Genomic DNA, 20,813 nt, shown 5'->3' on the forward strand with positions numbered 1-20,813 from the left:
TCCCTCTCCCTCTACTCTGCCCCCGCTCGTGCTCGCTCTCTCTCTCCCGCTCATTCTCTCTCTCAAATACATAAAATCTTCACAAAAAAAAAATCCTTTAAACATTTTAGCAAATTGAATCTGGTAATGCACATAAAAAAGAATAATTCCTCAGGAACAAGGGGGGCTTTCCCCAAGAATGCAACGTTGGATTAACAGTCAAAAATTAATCAATGTATTTTACCATCATAATACAAGAACATGGAAAAAAAATACAATTATCAACAGATACAGAAAAGGCATCTGATAAAATCCAAAACATGTAAGCAAAAATTCAAGATGACAACAGCAGAAATTTCGTAAGAAACATAATTAAATGTCAAAAAAGATACGCTGGCTATTGATGTAGAGTGAGAGATGCAAAATCCTTAAAAGCCATCAAGTATGAACTCAATTTCTAATAACAGAGGTAGTTACATTTGCTCTTACAAAGTATTCTGATTTTTTTCAGCATTAAGTATGATTCTCACTGATGATACATAGGCTAAATTATTTTATTTATTTACTTATTTATTTATTTACTTATTTGAGAGAGAAAGAGCGAGTGAACAAGAGAGAGCCCAAGCCAGGGGGAGAGGCAGAGGGAGAAGGAGAAGCAGGCTCCCCGCCGAAAAGGGAGCCTGATGCGGGACTCTATCCCAGAGCCCTGGGACCACAACCTGAGCCAAAGGCAGACACTTAACTGACTGAGCCACCCAGGTGCCCCTATACATAGGCTAAAATTAAAGTCCAATTCTTAAAAATTGAAAATGCTTGGGTTGCAGTATAATGACCTTGGGCTAATTTAGAAAGGCATGAGGAAAAAAGGTAAGAGTAAAAAAGGTTTCTAATTTGCTACAGGTCAGTCCTAAAGTAGAAAATTAACAAGCAAATGGCATTATTCCCTGAAAGAAGACAAGTAAACCAAAATTTGTCTCTACTTGGCAAATGATTATGGGAAAGTTGCTTCCTTTCTTCAGGCCTCGTTCTCTGTCCTTTTGTAAGAGTTTACTGCTTGTTTTTATGCTTGTTTAAAAGATAAATAAATAAAAAGACAAAATAAAGGCCCAAAATGGTGTCACTTCGACCAAGTTCCAAACTGGTGCTTAATACATAATCTAACTGTAGTTTCAACCTCCTCGAGAAATGTAGTCTTATCTGGCCAGACAAGAATTTTTCAAACTGTGCCAATAACTTTGCCCCTTTGGCCCTCTCAATCCGCACAAAAAAGATGAGGCAATCTGCATGATAGCCTTGCTTTTACCCATAGAACGCAGCCTTGCCTGGAACAATCCTTCTCTTTGGCTAATATCTTTCTTGCCCTTACCCTCCTTCTATAAAAACCTTTCACTTTGTAGGACTCTTTGGAGCTCCTCTCTACTTGCTAGAAGAGGTGCTGCCCCATTGATTCATGAACCATTTGAAAAAGCCAAGTAGATATCCAAATTTACTTGGCTGAATTTTTTTATTTAACATGTTAGATTCATTCCTAAATTCAATATTTATTGAGGACCTACTATGTGTTAAGCACTCTTCTGGACACTGATAAATAGAGCAGTAAAGAAACATAGACAAAAATCCCTCCCCTCACAGAGTTTAGAGAGACAAGACAAATAAAATACCTATGTAAAATATATAGCATTGTTAACGGGTAATAAATTCTATGGAGAAAAATACAACAGGGAAAGGGACAGAATGTACTGAGTAGGATTGGTTTTAGTGAAGTTACACGGGAACTAGATGATGCCTCGGTTCACTTTCAGTTCAAAAATCAACGTTTCTTTTCTCCGTTGACCAGGCAGCATAAAAACACGCAGTGAACCTCTGAACCTGACCTCTTTAAACTCACACATTCTATCACCTTGCTCTGTGTGTCACCACTTATATTTTAGAAAAATAGGATTAAACATACATTTTTCCATACTGAGACAAAACATATGCTGTCATTTAATGAAATAAGTAATTTCCCAGTCTTGCCTTGGGAGACGAAAATAAGAAAGAAAGAGAAAAAAAACCTAGCAATTTCTCCTCAGACAAAGGTTCTAAAAATGTGGCATTTCTGTACACTACAGAAAGGCTTAAAATTAGCTGCTTTTTCTCCTTCTCCAATATATTCGTGGTCTCGGTTTTCTTCCTTTACTGAGGCTGAGTTAAAACAAGAGGTGGTTTAACAGCTTCTCTAAAACAGAAGATTTTCCATAGGCAAGGAAAGTCATATGGGTAAGCATTACGACTATAGTTACTGTAGCTACCGTATTTTTTATGCCTGCTCTGTGCCAGGTACAGCACTAGCCATTTTATACAACAGGCTGAATTATATGAAACTGCCATTTATGGGTCAAAATTAGCAATTTTATATAGTTTAAATACATCATCATCCATTCACTTCAAATTCAATGAGAGAGAAGTCTGTGTTGATGGTTAACTGCATTGCGTTTCCATAGTTCATCCATTAAATTAATATCTCGGGCAAATCTCCAAGATAATATGGAACATTTGCTTGGAGGTAAAAGGCCTTCTCCTAAGCTGATAGCACTATAAATGATATAAACGACAAGTGGAAGATACTGCCTATCTATGAGAATGAGTTTATACAAACAAATACTTCAAGTTTTTTAGTTAGGACTAAAAATCTGAGGATTTGAATTATATTTTAACTATCATAATCCATAGCACAAGTTTTATCAAAAGCTATCCATAGCCATGTGGCTTCATTTTGAGAAAAGTTCAATTTATTAGTTAAGCCTACTATTCTGCTTACAAAGACAGAATCTTTATTCCAAAATTAATATTTTTTTCCTCCATTAGAAAGAGTAAAAAGCAACCCCAAATTATACTAATATCTGAAATCTGTCCATTTGGGTTGGAATTTCTATTTCTTTGGAAATGTCTCATTAAAGGAATGTTTCTCAAAAGAGAACACTGTCCATAAACCAATCTATTAAGTTCACTCCAATAATTTTAAATTCATCTTTTAAAAGGAGATTAGTCCCTAAAGTTTTTTTTTTCCCCCTTCTGGCAGCTATTTCCTATTCACCATACAGTTCACGTCTAGAGTTCACACTGATAAGACATTAATAAAGTAACTTTTATTATTTTCTAAGTAATTGTATGTAATCTAAAGTTTCATCTAGCAGCAAAAGGCAGGCACTTTGCATGTTAGATTATTAGGAAATAGTAAAGTATTCTCCAACATTTAAACACCAACATAAGTCTCAGCAAAACATTAAAAGGAAAAACAACTAAAGCTTTTTTGAAAAAAAAATTAATATAAGAAGAATATGATGATCACATTCAGAAATCAAGCAGTCTAAACAGGTAAATATATTTAAAAACCTACCAGTTCATTGCTTGTAGATGTGAGCCTTAGCTTTTCTTCAATTTCCTTTCCAATTTTCTGAACAGTTACCTGAGTCTGTTTAATTGCACACTGGGCTCTATGAAGCCTAGGAAAAAAGTTGCAGAAAAATTTAAGTGAGTTACCTATAAACTTTTAACACAGAGCAACAGATATAAATGGAAAAAAATGAGGACAAACCTTCCAGGATAAGCAGAACTAGTAATGAACTCAAACTGATCATTTCATAATTCCCTAGCATATTTATAATGAAATAAACAGGGATTACTAAGGACCCTAAAAACACCCTTTCTATTCCCGCCTGCCTGCCCACCTCTGATATAGTGAGAGCTCAAATGGCAAACTCACAGCAGTCTGGAAGATACCTTAGAAAATAATCTGGTTGAGGTGCTCCTGGGTGGCTCAGTTGGTTGAGCACCTGGCTCTTGGTTTCAGCTCAGGTCATGATCTCATGGGTCAAGGGATCAAGCCTGCAGTCAAGCTCCACACTCAGCTGGGGAGTCTGCTCGAAGATTTTCTCCCTCTGCCCCTCCCCCAACGCTCTCTGTCTCAAACAGATAAATACATTTTTTTTTTTTTAAGGAAAAGAATCTTGTTAAATCCTAGCATGTTACAATGGTGAAAACTGAGGCCCAGAGAAATTAAGTGGAGTGCTGAAGTCACCAGGAGAACATCACTGATAACAAGGTTGAATATTACTTGTGGGTATACACAAAGAAAGAAAAAGAATTAACAATCCCAGTTAAAGCAGCAGCAGCCACTTTGAAACAAGGAACACTGAAAAAATTAAGAACTATTTTCTTATTTGCTTTCATTATGGGTTTGTGTTTTTCTTAGTCTCTTGGTCTTCAAAGATAGCTTATACATTTCTTATACATGCACACAGTAAAAATGGTCAAATTGTCTTTATTTTTAGATGTCATGATTTTCATATAATGAAAATGAATTTCATTAGTAATCTACAAAACAACTACTAGAACCAGTAAGGTCACAGGATACAAGGTCAATAGACAGAAATTCATTATATTTCTATATATGGGTCATTGTTTCACAATCACAATTCCAATCTCAAAAGGCTTTCATTTTTTTTTGAAAGACATTAAGAAGCTGATACTATAATTTATACAGAAAAACAAAGAATTTAGAAGAGATAAACCAAGATAAACTTTTTTTTTTATAAAACTACATAATCAAAACAATATGGTACTGGCATAACGATCAAAACATAGATCAATGGAATGGAATAAAGATTATATAAATAGAGCTACATTTTTATGGCCAATTGATTTTGGACAACGGAACCCAGGCAAATTAATGGAGAAAAGAAAGTTTTCTAAACAAATGGTACTGGAACATTGGATAAATATCGATAAAAAAATTAATTTTGAGGGCTTCAGAGGGGAGGGGGGTGGGGGAATGGGATAGGCTGGTGATGGGTAGTAAGGAGGGCACGTATTGCATGGTGCACTGGGTGTTATACGCAACTAATGAATCATCGAACTTTACATCAAAAACCAGGGATGTACTACTGTATGGTGACTAACTCAATATAATAAAAAAAAATTTTTTTTAATTAATTTCATTCCCTACATCACAGCACAGACAAAAGAGTAATTCAAGGACAGCACAGTAAACATAAACCCGAAAATCATAAAACTTGTAGAAGAAACACAGAGAATCTCTTGTAACCTTGGGGGAGGTAAAGATTTCATAGAGAAGACATGAAAAGCACTAGCCATAAAATTAAAAATAGATAAATCGGGCTTCACAAAAATAAAAAATGTCTGTTCATCTGAAGATGCCATTAAGAAAATGACAAGCAGTCCACAGACTAGGAGAAAATACTTGCAAAACATCAATCTGACAAAGGAGTGTGTCTGGAGTATATAAAGAACTCTTATAAATCAGTAACAAAAAGACAACCCTATTAAAAATGGGCAAAAAAGTAAAATTCTTCACAAAGGTGACGTGGAGTGGCCAATAAGTACAAGAAAAGATACTCAAAGGGCGCCTGGGTGGCTCAGTCGTTAGGCGTCTGCCTTTGCTCAGGGCCTGATCCCAGGGAGCTGGGATCGAGCCCCGCATTGAGCTCCCTGCTCAGTGGGAAGCCTGCTTCTTCCTCTCCCACTCCCCCTGCTTGTGTTCCCTCTCTCGCTGGCTGGCTCTCTCTCTCTGTCAAATAATTAGATAAATAAAATCTTAATTAAAAAAAAGATAATATCTTGGTTATCACGAAAATGCAAATTAAAATCATAAGGGGATACCATTTCACACCTGCTAGAATAGCTAAAATTAAAACAATAACACCTAATACTAGCAAGGATGTGGAGCAACTGGAACTTGTACACATTACTGGTAAAAGTGCCAAAGAGTACTGTCATTTGGAAAACAGTTTCTTATAAAGTTAAACATCCATCTAACCTATGACCCAGTATTTCTACTCCTAAGCATTTACTCAAGAAATGTAAAAACTTATGTCCACACGAAGATTTATAGAAGAATGTTCAGAGAAAACAAACAATGCAAATGTCCATCAAACAGAATTAATAAATAAACTGAGGTAAAATCATGAAATTCTATTCATCAATACAAAGGAAGACACACTGAATCACACAACAATATGAATGAATCACGAAAACATTATGTTGAGTGAAAAAACCCGGAAGCACAAAGTATACCGTATGATTCCATTTACACGCAGTTCAAGAACAGGTCAAAGCAATCCACGGTGACAGAAATCAAGAGCTGCTGGTTGTTTATGTGGGGAGGACTGACTGGTGGAGAACAGGGGGAACAAAGGGAACTCCCTGCAGTGATGGAAATGTCCTATGTATCTTTATAATGGTGTGGGTACATGCAGAATTTAAACTTAAGATCTATACATTTCACTGTATGTAAATTCTACCTCAATTTTTAAAAATTACTCAATAATCCTAACCTGAAAGATATCCTATATACGAGGTTAATTTTATTAGGGGTTTGATGGCATCAAAACCTCTGCCTGTATTATGATGATGATGACGATGACGACGACACTATACACCAAAAATATTCATGACATATTCTGCACTTTCAGAAATTGCCTGATAGTTATTGAGGATTTCTTAGGTCATCTAAAAGGTAGCAACTCTTACTATAGGTAGTTTGCTCATGAGATAAGTTACTCAGCAACTTCCTCGAGGTCCCTATGGAATCCAATAGAGGTTATACTCCACCCTATTGCCTCTTGCTCTGGGAATGTATGTGTCCACGCTCTCTTGATAGTAATACTCTCTTACAAAGTTGGCTCTACGGAAATTTAAAAGCAAGGAGAGGCCCCTTGTAATGCGGTCCCAGCATATATCTCCAGCCGCATTTCCTGATAGTCCTTAACTTGTGTACTCAGCTCCCAGCAATTCTCCAAACACATCATGCCATCTTTTGTTTCTGTGCCTTTGAGTGAGTTGATCTATCTGCCTATAAGTTTTCCCCATCTCTTAACAGGTAAGTACACTCCTGAGTCCATTAAAGAGGCAGCTGAAACATAACCTCTTCTGGGGGCGCCTGGGTGGTTCAGTAGGTTAGGCGTCTGCCTTCAGCTCAGGTCATGATCTCAGGATCCTGGGATCCAGTCCCACATCAGGCTCTCTGCTCAGCAGGGAGCCTGCTTCTCCTCCCTTTGCCTGTCTCTCTGCCTACTGGTGCTCTCTATCTGTCAAAAAATAAATAAATAAAATCTTAAAAAAAAAAAAAAAAGATCTTTCTGGACTATTCCAGACAGGTGAAGGCACTCCTTCCTCTGGAAATCTACAGCATCACATATACAAACCACTAACAAAGAGTACAGAACCACATTTTATAGCAACTGTTTATTTCCTTATTAGAGCTTTCTGAGGAAAAAAAAAATATCTCTTATTTTTATATGCTTCCCAGTGCTTAGAACAGAATGTGGCCAAAGGAGTCACTCAAAATATATTTGCAAATTGCATGTCAACTAACTCCTGAATATAAAAGCTCAGTCCCAAGATCTGATTATTTTTTACTGATACCAGTGGAAGAGTGAAAGATTATGGGTGATAGTTTTCTATATTTATTTATAACTTTAAAATATTATATTCAAAACAAAAATCAAATAAAGACCACTCACTTAAGTAAGGAAATATGCAATTTTTACTAAAAAGCTATCGGAATTCTAATAATAATAGGCATTATCAACTCAGAACAGAAATCAACAAAATAGCCTGTTACTTTAAAAGGGGGAAAACGCTGCCTGAAACTCACTGGTACTATGCAAACAACCTTGTCAAATGGTAAAGACTTTAAAAATAAAAATGATTCATGACCATAATTAATGTATGACTTCAACTATTTGGCTCTCACTGCCCCAGACGCTTTCTGATCTTACCTTAGGGGCTTAAAACACACAGACAGAGTCACATTTCCTCCAATCTTCAGTGTTATCCAAATAGACTTTCAGAGCCCCTGCTACATCAAGACAGAGCTAATAATGTCCCCCTTTCAAACCCAACAGAAGAATAAAAGTTTGATGTGTTTAGGGTTTTAAACATAACATGGGGCATCCTGATTCCCCTGGGGGTGAGGAGGTGAAGGACTGACAAGAAAAGAAACAACTGCTTTACTTCCAAACCAGTTAGATAGTTTCAGAGGAATGTTTCTTGATTTTGCAAACTATGAAATGATACTATAAAGAAATATACATCATCTAGTCATCTGGTGGCAGGTCGAATACCAACACTAACACTGCCAAGCTGAAATAAACTCATTATCATGGGTTTGAGGAGGAGGGATCAACTAGCTATGTGATAGGCCCTCTGACTGGAGCAAACAGATGCATCCCTATTAATATACTTTGAGATAACAGTAAAATGGAAACTGGACTTTAATGTTTTGAGGTGAGATAGTGCTGTGAATATAAAAATCTACTGAATAAAAGGTGATTACGTCAGATAAATAATAATTATTGAGACCAAACCAATCAAATATTAACGGTCATCTCAGTAAAGGAGAAGTTAGGAAACAATTTTTGTCTGCTTAGTATTGATCATATCCCATCTGAAATGCTGCACTTTGTTTTTAGGTGAAGAATGACAAATGAGAATCCCTAGAAAGGCAGTATACTTCCTGATGGCCTGTGGGAAGAGATAAAAAGGGAGAAGTAAATATAAGAAAAGAGGAATATATTGAGACAGACACCTTATCATTGATGACTTTGTATTTCATAGGAAGGAGCTTATTTTTTTTTCCCCGAAGGAATGAGGAAACTATTAAAGTTTTAAGCTAGAAAAGATTTAATTACATTTGCACTTTAAAAAGATCTTTCTTCCTAAAAGGAGGTAAATGGGACGCAGAAGCAAGACTGTAAACAGGAAGGCCAGAGTGTGGTTACTGCAGTCTCCCTAGGAAAAGTTTAGGCATCGTTCTAAATTAAAATGAGAACAGGAAGGATGGTGTAGATGTGAAAAGTGAGAGAGAAGGAGAAATAAAGAATGATGCCCAAAAACGAATTACCAACATCAAGAACACAAGCAAAGACATCACTAGATCTTACAGACATTTAAAGGGAATTACTGGGAAATTATGCGCAATATGCCAAAAAATTAAAAACTTAGATGACACAGTCAAATTGCTTAAAAAAATCCCAAGTTTCCAAAACAAACAAATGAATTAGAAAATCTGAATCGCCATTATCAGTTAAAGAAACTAAACTTATAATTAAAACCACTTTTACGCAGAAAACTCTAGGTTTGGAGAGTTTCACTGGTGTTATTCTAGTTTTAACAAAATCTTTCAAAGAAGAGGAAATGCTTTTCAATTTGCTTTATAAGACCAGTATAATCCTCATACCAAAGCATGACAAGAACATGACAAGAAAAGACAAAAATCACACATGAATATAAATGCAAAGATCATGAAGAAAATGTTAGCAAATCAAATCCAATAATGTATGCAAAGGGTAATACCCATCTTGCTCAAATAGGTTTATTTCAAGAGTACAAGGTTAGTTTATCATTTGAAAATCAATAATGACAAAATAATGAAGAAAAGTGTGGTTATCTCAAAAGATGCCCCCAAAAAGCATTTGATAAAAGTCAATACCTGTTAGTGAATAAAAGCAAAGCAAAAAACCTTTGACAAACTAAGGAAAAAGGAGAGCTTCCTCTGATGAAGAACTTATTTTTAAAAAATCTACAGCTAATACCAAAGAGGGACTTCATGAAAAATCTACAGTTAATATTAAGATCAGGAGCAAGGAAAGGTGTCCACTTTCACCACTCTAATTCAACATTGTAACCCAGGTCCAAACCACTACGATAAGGCAATTAAAAATCATAAACACAGGAAAGGAAGAAGCAAAAATGTCTACTCATAGATGCTTTATTGCACACACATAAAAATCCAAAAAATCTGTAACTAATAAGTTTAGCAAGATTGCAAGATTCCAGATTAATATATAAAAACCTAATGGTATTTTTATATCATATAAACAAATAACTAGGTAACTCTAATGAAAGATGTGAAAGGCCTGTGCACTAAAAACTGTGAAACATTACTGAGAGAAATTTTAAATACAATTTTCCCCTAATGTATCTAAAGTCAAAGCAATCCCAGCCAAACCCTTGCAGTCTTTTTTTTTTTCAATTGACAAGCTGATTCTAAAGTGGATATAGAAATATAAAAGTCCTAGAATAGCCAAGAAAATGTTTAAAAAAAAACAAAGTTGGAGCTTACACTACCAGATTTTATGACTTACCACAAAGCTAGAGTTTGTAAAGCAATAGTTACAGAAGTCTAAACAAATAGATGAATAAAACAGAATTCAGATTATAGAAATAGACCCATTATATAAAATAAATGTATTTTTTGATCAGAGAAAGAAAAATTTTGTCAACAAATGACACTGAAATAACTGGATATTGACGTAGGGGGAAAAAATGAACCTTAATCTCTACACCTCACATCATACACAAAAAGTTAAACTGAAATAGATCAAAAATTAAATGTAAAATCTAAAATTATAAAGCTTCTAGACTAACATGGAGGAAAATATATTCATGACCTCCTGGCCTTGGGTTAAGCAAAGATTCTCTAAACAGGAAACAAAAGCACTATCCATAAAATAAGAAGCTGATATAACATATTTTAGCAAAATTTGAAACTTCTATTTATTAAAAGGCATTACTGTAAAAACGAAAAATCAAGACAGAGAGTAGGAAAAAAATGTCGTGATACAAAGGACTTGTATCTATAATACACAAGAAATTCCTACAAATCCATGATAAAAATACAAACCCACTAAATGTTATCAAAATATTTGAACAAACCCTTCACAAAGGATATAAGAATGGCCAATAAACATGAAATAGCGTTTCACTATTCATCACAGATTTAAAAATTAAAATCAAAATGATATTCCAGTACAAACCCACTATAATTGCTCAAATTTACAAAACTGACAACACCAGATGATGGCAACAAGTAGAAAAGCTGGGGCTTTCAAACATTGCTAACAGGACTGTAAAACTATGTAACAACTGGAAAACTGTTTAGCAATTTCCAATAAATTAAATATACACCTATCATATGAGCAAGTAGTTCCACTCTGAGGTATAATAAAAGAAATAAAAGCATGTGACCACAGAAGACTTTTGTAAGGATATTCCCTAGCAACTTTATTCAGAACAGCCAAAAAGTGGAAACAATAAGATAATGCATAAGAAAACTGTGGTATATGCACAGAAATCCCACTCAGCAATAAAATAAATAAACTGATCTATACAATAATATGGATAAATTTCAAAAACCGTATGTTGAACCAAAAAAGTCAGAAACCAAAAGAGTACACCATATGATTCCATTTATAAGAAGTTCAAGAACAGGAAAAGCTAATAATGAAGAGGCAATAAGAAAAGGGTTTAACTCAGCCAGGGGCAGGAGTGAGGGTGTAAAAATGATTGGCAAAGGGGTATAAGGAAACTTTCTGGATAGTGAAATATATTCTGTATCATGACTGAATGATGACAACATGGGTGTATACATTTGTCAAAACTCATCAGATTGTACACTTCAATTCTCTGCATTTGTTGTATATAAATTATACTGCAAAGAAAAAAAGGGAAAAAATGATAGCTGGTATACAGCTTGGGGAATCAGGAAAATGGTGATACTATTTATTGAGCTCGGAAATACAGAATGAGCAGTTTGAAAAGAAAATTCTACCTTCAGCTTGAGGTGTCTGTGCAATATCCAAGAGGAGGTGTTGAATATGACTTGAATCTAAGGGTCTGGAACTTAGGAGACTGATCTTGGCTGGAGACAAAAATGTGGCAATCATTAGCACACAGATGGTTATTAACGTTATGAAAGTGAATGAGATCATTCTGGAAGACTGTGAGAATGAAAGAGAACAGAGCCTAGAACAGAACCCTGAGGAACATCAATATTTAAGGGATTAGAAAAAAAAAAAATTAAAAGCTGCAAAAAATTCTGACCCAGACTATCCGGAGAAGTAGAAGGACAGCTGGGAGAATTGGTGTTACAGCAGTCAAAGGAACAGAAGATCTCAAGACAGAATGATCACTGTCCCGGGGCGCCTGGGTGGCACAGCGGTTGAGCGTCTGCCTTCGGCTCAGGGCGTGATCCCGGCGTTATGGGATCGAGCCCCACATCAGGCTCCTCCGCTGGGAGCCTGCTTCTTCCTCTCCCACTCCCCCTGCTTGTGTTCCCTCTCTCGCTGGCTGTCTCTATCTCTGTCGAATAAATAAATAAAATCTTTAAAAAAAAAAAAAAAAAAAAAAGAATGATCACTGTCCCAACACGAAGTAACCTAAATCTACAGATTGAGCAACAAGAACTTGATTAAAGCTGTTTTGAATCTGTTCACATTTCTCCAAGTCCACTGCTACCATCAACTTCCATCTAGCCAATACCCTCCTTCTCAGTTTCTACTCTTTTTCTCCTCAATTCCACTCTCTCCTTTGTACCAAAGGTAACCCTGTCATTTGGTCAGTATTACTTGCAGCTTATCTGCCCAAGGAGTCTCCAGAATGCCTGCCTTATCAAGGTATGTCCACAGTCTGGTATTGCCTACATCATCATGCATGTTACAACCTGTCAAGTTGTGAGTGAAAGAAGAGAAACAGGATATAAAGACTGAAGATTCTGCCCCCACCAGCAACACGGTCGATCCAGTACTCCATTTCTCTTCTCACAGACTAACAGAGATAAACCAGTTCTCATTTACATTGTAATTACAGATGCTTTGATACATATCTATGATTAAATTCCCTTGGACACAACTAGAAATATGAAAATCTACAAGCTTGTAACTTAAAAGATTAGTGCCGTCTAATGCAGCTGTACCTGACCACTTTTCCTTTCTTCATCTAACACAAAATGTTTTAGATATTCTAGGCTCTCTAATGGCTAGTGTTTGTCTGTATAGTTCCTATCATTACATAATACACCTAGAGAGAGTTAACATATATGTACTTCTAGTCATGTCTGTAACACCTTCCATCAATGATAAAGATCTAGACACCATGACAGTCATGAATCACCACGGTGCTCTGCAAGTGTAACGGGCAGCAAGATCACATTACACTAGTCTTTTCCCTCCGTCTCCTCTCTCCTCTTCAGTACCTAAATCTGTTGATTCCTCTTCCCCAATGCTCTTATCTCCATCATTTCCTTTTCATTAGTCCCACTACAGGCACCCCAGTTTGGCATTAAAAAAAGGCCTCCTGGGGCTCCTGGGTGGCTCAATTGGTTAAGCATCCGACTCTTGATCTCAGCTCAGATCTTAATCTCAGGGTCATGAGTTCAGGCCCTGCATTGGGTTCCATGCTGGGCAGGGCCTACTTTAAAAAAAAAAAAAAAAAAAAAAAAAAAAAGGCCTCCCTCCCTCTTTCTAATCTCTGCCCTCCTCAATCCATCTGGAATGTTGCCATGAGAATACTCTTCCCCAAACACACATTTTAATGGTGTACTATAAAAAAATCAAAACAATGAAATGGGGTCCAGGAGATCTTCCAACTCTTTAGTGTATCAATAACTAGGCTGACTACAGGCACATTAGAGCTCTTTACACAGAAAAACCAGGGCCATATATAAAATTAAATGATCACAAATCATAAATTCTATGATTAGATGTTATTCTTTGCTTGAAAACATTCCATACTATGGAATGTATAATGTGGCTATTTACATACAGATTAAAACTCAACTGTTTTAGTCTGGAAATGCAAAGTCAAATAAAATCTAGCTCAGGCATAATATTTAATATTTATTAAAACCCTGGGGCCAAAATGAAGGTCTGGCACATAGTACATATTTATATATTTAATAAATAATTGAATGAATAAACATTTAGTGCTTACTATGTTGCCAGGCAGTGGACTAAAAACCTGAAATGTAATATTCCATTTAACCTTCGTAACAATCCATAAACTTCATACATTATCATTCTCATTCTACATGTAAGAAGCTAGTAAATGCCAGAATCAGAATTTAAAACCAGGTTTGTCTAAGTCCAAAGCTCATGGGTTTTCACCGTTACCGATCTTTTACCCATAAACCTATCGGTCCTAAACTAATCTTGCCATCATCTCCCCAACAAACTTCAGTATCAGTAATACTTTACATGTTAAATGAATTTTTAGTTTCCAAAGTGCTTTTTTTCTCAGATACATTGTTTGGCTGAACCTTCCAAATACCCAGGTCCCAGTTTAATGCTCCTACCATATCAGGTTGCTGTGTGCTTTTTCTACCTTTCTACTCACAATAGCCCTCATACCTGATCAAATATGCTACTGCTTTCTACCCTACTCTCTTTGCAGTAGGCAGAATTCTAAGATGTCCCCAAGATTCTCCTCCCCCTCCCCGGTATACTTGCCCTATATAATCCCCTCCTCTTGCATCTTAGCAGGACTTGTGAATATGACAGGATATTACTTCCAAGACTAAGCTACTTTATAAGGTGAAGGTATTTGGAGGATATAATTAAACTCCTAAATCCACTGACTTTGAGTTAATCAAAAGGGAGATAATCTGGGGCGCCTGGGTGGCTCAGTCGTTAGGCATCTGCCTTATGAGCCCAGCGTTCTGGGATCGAGCCCCACATCGGGCTCCTCCGCTGGGAGCCTGCTTCTTCCTCTCCCACTCCCCCTGACTGTGTTCGCTCTCTCGCTGGCTGTCTCTATGTCAAATAAATAAAATAAAAATCTTAAAAAAAAAAGGGGGGGGAGATAATCTGATGTTACAGACTGAACTGTGTCCCCATAAAATTTCTATGTTGAAGCCCTAACTCCCAAAGTGACAATATTTGGGGACCGGGCTTTTAGGAGGTAATTAAGGTTAACAGTGAGGTCATAAGGGAGGGATCCAAATATGATGGAATTGGTAGCTTTGCAAGAAGAGAAAGAGATATCTGTCTCCCTCCTTCCTCCCAATACAGAACAGACCCAGAAACTCCTCTAGAAGAGGAAAAACTCAGGTAAAAGTCCAGGAATATTAAGTAGTTCATATTCGGTAAGGCTATACCCTTATCTGGGTTGTAGTCTTCTTCATTAACCCTGACAGCATGGCTCTATCTAGAGTTCAGATCATGTTGTAATAATCTGTTTACAGTCTTTCCCTCCAGCACTGATTCCATATGCCTTGAAAACACAGACCTATATCTTAGTGTTTGTTGCTCCTCATATGAGCTTCCTCACAGTACCTGCTACAGACCTTCAATACGTATTACTTCTCTTGGAGCCCTAAAGCACAGTAGACACTCAAACCCTCAAAGCACAGGAGACACTCAATAAATAACAGATGGCTATTTTAAGATTTCTTCTGATTCTGTTTCTCCTAGATTGTATGAAATGTTGACTGATAAATTTACTCATGTTTTCTTATCAAGCATAGAAAAACTCCTGGAAAACTATGTCGAGAACATTTTTGTAAACTTTGCAAATCACGTACTATTAGAATACAAATTTCTAATTGTCAAATTCCCTGTTAAAGAATGATTTTTAAAAAGGAACCTAGGAATTCAGGTATGTCTGCCTGGAACAAAGGTCTATCACTTCTCATTCTAGATATTAAATGCCTATCAACATAGCCTGAATTTTTCTAGCAGTCACGTTCCGCTGATTATCAACACTGACCTGACTACTGACTTAAGGTTCTACATCTTTTCTTGCTCAGGCTGTGCCCATATGTCATGCCTTCCTCTTCTCATAGGGTTAGTTTTGGGACTCAAGCATAAGGCTATATTCTTATCCCAATTAAATTTCACCTTGGAATTTAAGATGGGCTGAATATATCTAGTCTACTTTCTAGCCCCCAGATCTCTTATATACTGATTCTGTTACACAAAGCAATCACCATCTCTATAAGCTCCACATTAACACTGCATTAGCTTTCTAAATTTTTGACTTTGCGTATGTTTTCTACATCTTTGTTCAAATGTTTAGACTGTAATATCATAAAGGGAAGTACATCTCCCTAGTTCACCATTATATTCCCAGCGTACTGCACAGTTTCCAACATGTCGTACTCAGTGAACATTTGGCAAGTAAATAACTGAATGAATGGACATGTTGATCAAGATCAAAAATAGAGCCCTGTACCATGCCATTAGAAATTTCCTTCTAGATTGATAATCAGCGGTTATAAATCTTCCTATTTTTACTATCGTCTAGTTTATACTTCTTTATTTTCCTCCTAAAGGTTTCATTACATAGATTGTCGCACACCTTCCTAGAGCTACTGTCTGGATCTATAAATCTAATTATCCTTTCAAAATGGAAACATTAGTCTGAGATAACTTGTTCTTGTGAATGGCTCACTAAAGGGGAAGGGACTTAAGCTTCAATTTGAAGGAAAGGTAGGTAGGAAAACTATATGCAAGAGCATAGCCATTTCGAGTATTGGGAATAGCTTTTCAAGATCATTAAAGGAGCAGAGCGCATTGCGTGTTCAGAGCAGGAAGTGGGTGGCGTGCTAAAGCGAAGAGTACATGAGAGCGATGTCATGAGAGACAGTCCGGGAAGGCTGCTCAGGGCCAAATTACTGCGGACTTTCAATGCTTGAGAAATCTTTTGCATTTCCACAGCACCTACAGCAGTCTTGGACACATGGGAATCACTCAAATACTTGTTGATGGGTTTATTAAATATGATAGTTTCCCAAAAGACCAGAAATCTACCCAAAAGCCTACTTCTACATTCCTCCGTCTAGACCATACACATAGTTGAGAAGAACACATAGTCTCATGGCAATGGCATCAAGTAAGACAGAACACTATTACTACTTATGAAATTAACACTCTCATGGAAAAGTAAATGGTAGCATCGTGGGTGGGAAAGTTCTACTGAGGAGAGTTAGGTGGTGTGAAAGCATGTGATAATGAGTGTGTCAGGTCTAACTAAAATGTATTCTCAAAAACAAACATCACTGATGAAGCAATAGTTATAGAACAATAATCAACTCTTCAGATTTCTAATTTACATCTTGAATAACTCATTTCAGGCAAGAAGAACCACATTTGGCATAAGAGCAGGCTAAATCATTCCCAGATTTTTTCATAATACCATCCATGTGCTAAAATGCAAGTGTAATTTAAAATATATTCATCATACAATAAACATACTTGAGGAAGTACATACAAAAGTACCTCAGAATTAGAAACAAGAAAGGAGACAAACTACACTAAGGGCAAGATTTTAAAAATTAAAAGGAATACTATATACAACTTTATGCCAATAAGCTAAAAAACCCAGCAAAAGTCAATGATTTTCTAGAAAACTATAAATTACCAAGTTGCCTCAACAAGAGGTTGAAACCTGAATAGATCAACAACCACAAAAAAAACTGGAAAGGTAACCAAAGGGAGGTGGCAGGTTCGTAGGCCCTGATGGGTTTATGGGTGAGAACTACCACCTAAATCTAAATTACATAAACTGTTTCAAATCATAGGAAAATACAGAGTCCCTCAATTCATTTTAGGCTGGGGTAGCTCTTAACAGTTTCCATTTGGATAGGAAGAGCACACAAAAAATAAAGCTATATGCCTGCCTCATTCATAAAGAATTGTAAAATACTAAATAAAACATTAGCAAATCTAACCTAAATATAACCTAATTAAAAAATATATCATAAGCAAGCAAAGTTTATCCCCTGATTATAAGAAGGTTTAATATCAAGTCTGTGTAGTTGCCATATTAATAGAACAGAGAAGAAAAATTAGACTTGTTACGGAGTAAAATCAGTTATACTAGGCACAGAAACAGTCTTTTTTTTTTTTAAGATTTTATTTATTTGAGAGGAGAAAAAGAGAGGGAGAGAGAGCGAGCATGCACAGGAGTGAGGGGAGGGGCAGAGGAAGAAGAAGAGACAGAATCTCAAGGAGACTCCGTGCTGAGCCACCCAGGTGCCTTGAAATATTCTTACTTGATGAAAGGAACTTAATCAGAAAAATCTCACACACATGATACTCGATGGTCAACTGTCAGGATATGAAGGATATCCTCTGTGGCAAATTAAGTTTTCTGCATATGATCACAAAATACCTCCCACCCTACCTGGTTTTCTGCAATGTTGCCTTAATATTTCCCCACCAAAAGGTGGAATGTATTTCTCTATTCCTTGAATCTAGACAGACCCTATGACTGTTTTGACAAACACAATATGGCAGAAGTAACCCTGTGCTAGTTCTAGGCATAGCCCTTAATTGGCCTACAAACTTGTACTTCCTCTCTCTGAACACTCATCCTGGGGGAAACCAGCATCCAAGTAAGAAATCTGACTACCCAGAGAATGCCCTAGGTGAGGAAGCCCAAGCTGGCCGTGTGGAGAAGCTGCTTAAAGGAAAAGACAGAGACAGCGCTGGCCACTCTCCACCGTCCCAGCCATCCCAGCTAAGGCACCAAACATGTCAGTGGGAAACAAACTGAGGGCTTCGGAGGGGGGGAGGCGGGGGGGAACTGGGATAGGCTGGTGATGGGTATTAAGGAGGGCAAGTATTGCATGGTGCACTGGGTTGTTATACGCAAGTAATGAATCATGGAACTTTACATCAAAAACTAGGGATGTACTGTATGGTGACTAACATAATATAATAAAAAATATTATTATTAAAAAATAATTTAAAAAAATAAAACATGGATGAACCATTAAAAATAAATATCCATATGTCCAACCCTTCAGATGACTCCACCCACTGTTGCCATTTGACTGCAACTGCCCACGTAAAAACCACCCAGGCTAAGCTCAAGTCATCCCAGAGAACTGTGAGGATCTGAGGATAATAAATTGTCTTAAACTACTAAGTTTGGTGATGATTTGATATGTTAAAATAGAGTACTCATTGTGGAAGACTTAATCTGATTAAGTTATACGAAATAAGAGGTATATACTTAGAAAATAAGAGACAAAACTGTTACCATTTGCAAAAGATTAATATACCCAAAAAGAGTCAGTTAAAAACTGTTAAATTAAAAAACTTCAGTAAAGTAACCATACTCAAGACCAGCAGGCATAATCTAGAACGCCTTCTCCATTAACTTTATATGATATACCAAACAGACTAATTGTTTCAATTGGTGAAACCATGATACCTATGCAGTAAAAAAATACATTTGCACAAATGCACTGTTTGGCTTTGCTTAGCTCACAGTCATAGATCTTGCATCTTTAACCCTGGTTAACCAGCTTATAAAATTTATTCTTTGATCATGAGAAAGATGGGGCAAGAGCAATGCAGTTGACCTAGCACATACTTGATTAAATCTCATCACTCTCAGGCCTCTTTAAAAATGATCCACTGCCTCCATACAGCCTCTCCCACAAAATTAACACCTCTCAATGTGAATTTCACTCTGTTCTGCCATCTGTAAGATTTTAAGATAATTCTTCTGCTTCTGTAGAATCTTACTACTCTATCTCCTTCTCTCTCCTTATTGTATGGTCTTATACCCCTTTATAGACCCTCAAAACACTTCTAATCCAAGAGCTTTCTTTATTCCTTCCCTTTGAAGACTTCAGAAAAATTATACCGGCTTCTTCTTTTCTAAGTGTTTTAAGGCTCACAAAAATAAGGATATAAGTATCTTCTATATTCTTTCGTTCAATTCCCATATGTACCACAAAGTTCAGAACTTGATTATGTTTGTCTTGACACTCATTTTTCCAAGTACTAAATCTTATTCAAGTAGACAGTAAGCCTCTTGTCTTCTTCTCTTGTGTCCTCTTCCCCGCTGTATCTAACAGATTGTTGTGCACTTTGCAAGTGTTTCATAAATACTATATGGTTTTTAAAATCAATTTTCATATTTTGATTTAAATAATGTCTTTCAACTAATTGGCTTTCACAAGAACAGTACTTAAAAGGAAATTGTTAAGCCTGATTAAATCTTTTCTTAAATTGAGGTATAACTGACATAACATATTAGCTTTAGGTGTACAACATAATGATTTGATATTTGCATATAGCGCAAAAAGATCACCACAGTAAGTCCATTTGTTTTCACTATTCTGATCTTTTATGATCAAGCCTTACCGCCTTCATCTCCTTTTGAGAAATGGCATGGGTACAGACAGAGGCCACATTTTCTAGAATTCTGAATTTTCAGGCTTGTGATCATCAGATAGACCAATGCAAGGGTTCATAAGGACCTTCCACTTGTTTCTGAAGTTTTAGCAATGTGAAATTCTTGTGGAGTCTGACTTTTAGTGTAAGATGGAAGATTTTTAGATTACTCAATGGTGGAAGAAGACATTTCCTTAATTTTAATCTTAACTATGGACCAAAAAAACCACTATCAGGTTGGAGGGAGGAGATGACAGATGCAGTGAGAATAATGAGTAACTTTAAAGGAGGCTTTTTTGAAGAGATGACACATTCAAGGTTTTTTGGTTTTGGGGGGGTTTATTTTAGGTGTTCTCAGATGTTCCCAGGAAAGTTCTAATTTCCAGGGAAATTAACAATAAAGATATGGGAAAATATATACAACAACAACAAAAATCTGAACAGAAAGAGCTGGTTTCAATCATATTCTTGGGTATACACAGATAACAAAAGTAAAATGACAAAAGCATTTTTATGGCGTTTACTCCTGAAAGTAAATCCATGAATGATGTTTTCTTCATTGAGCAAAACTTACTACAAAAAAATGTCAGCTGAATTAAAATATATACCTGATGACATAGCTAAAAACTTTTGGTGCAAACTCATTTTGTTAAATGAATAGTAACAAACAGTTCAGACTGACAGACAATCCAGAGACTACCCACTAATTCATTATCAAGGTATTCTTCAGAATCACCTGAGCTGTTTTTTTAAAAATAATGTCAAATAACGCATCATTCTTGAAGTCTCTCGATTAGAATCTACAATAATTAAAATGGTAATTATAAGAATGAAAAAACATATCATAAAGTCATGATTTTTTAA

General features: G+C 36.3%; 1 protein-coding gene across 3 annotated transcripts in view; it reads right to left on the bottom strand.

Annotated features, from left to right (window-relative positions):
• UVRAG (UV radiation resistance associated) overlaps positions 1-20,813 on the bottom strand; it is a 295,641-nt gene that overhangs the window by 159,359 nt on the left and 115,469 nt on the right. For all 3 annotated transcript variants that reach the window (XM_026518125.4, XM_057317031.1, XM_057317030.1), the window contains one exon: positions 3,359-3,464. In XM_026518125.4, coding sequence (XP_026373910.2) covers positions 3,359-3,464 — 106 coding nt within the window. The remainder of the gene's footprint in view (positions 1-3,358; positions 3,465-20,813) is intronic.

Source organism: Ursus arctos, unplaced genomic scaffold (assembly GCF_023065955.2).
Source record: "Ursus arctos isolate Adak ecotype North America unplaced genomic scaffold, UrsArc2.0 scaffold_22, whole genome shotgun sequence".
NCBI lineage: Eukaryota > Metazoa > Chordata > Mammalia > Carnivora > Ursidae > Ursus > Ursus arctos.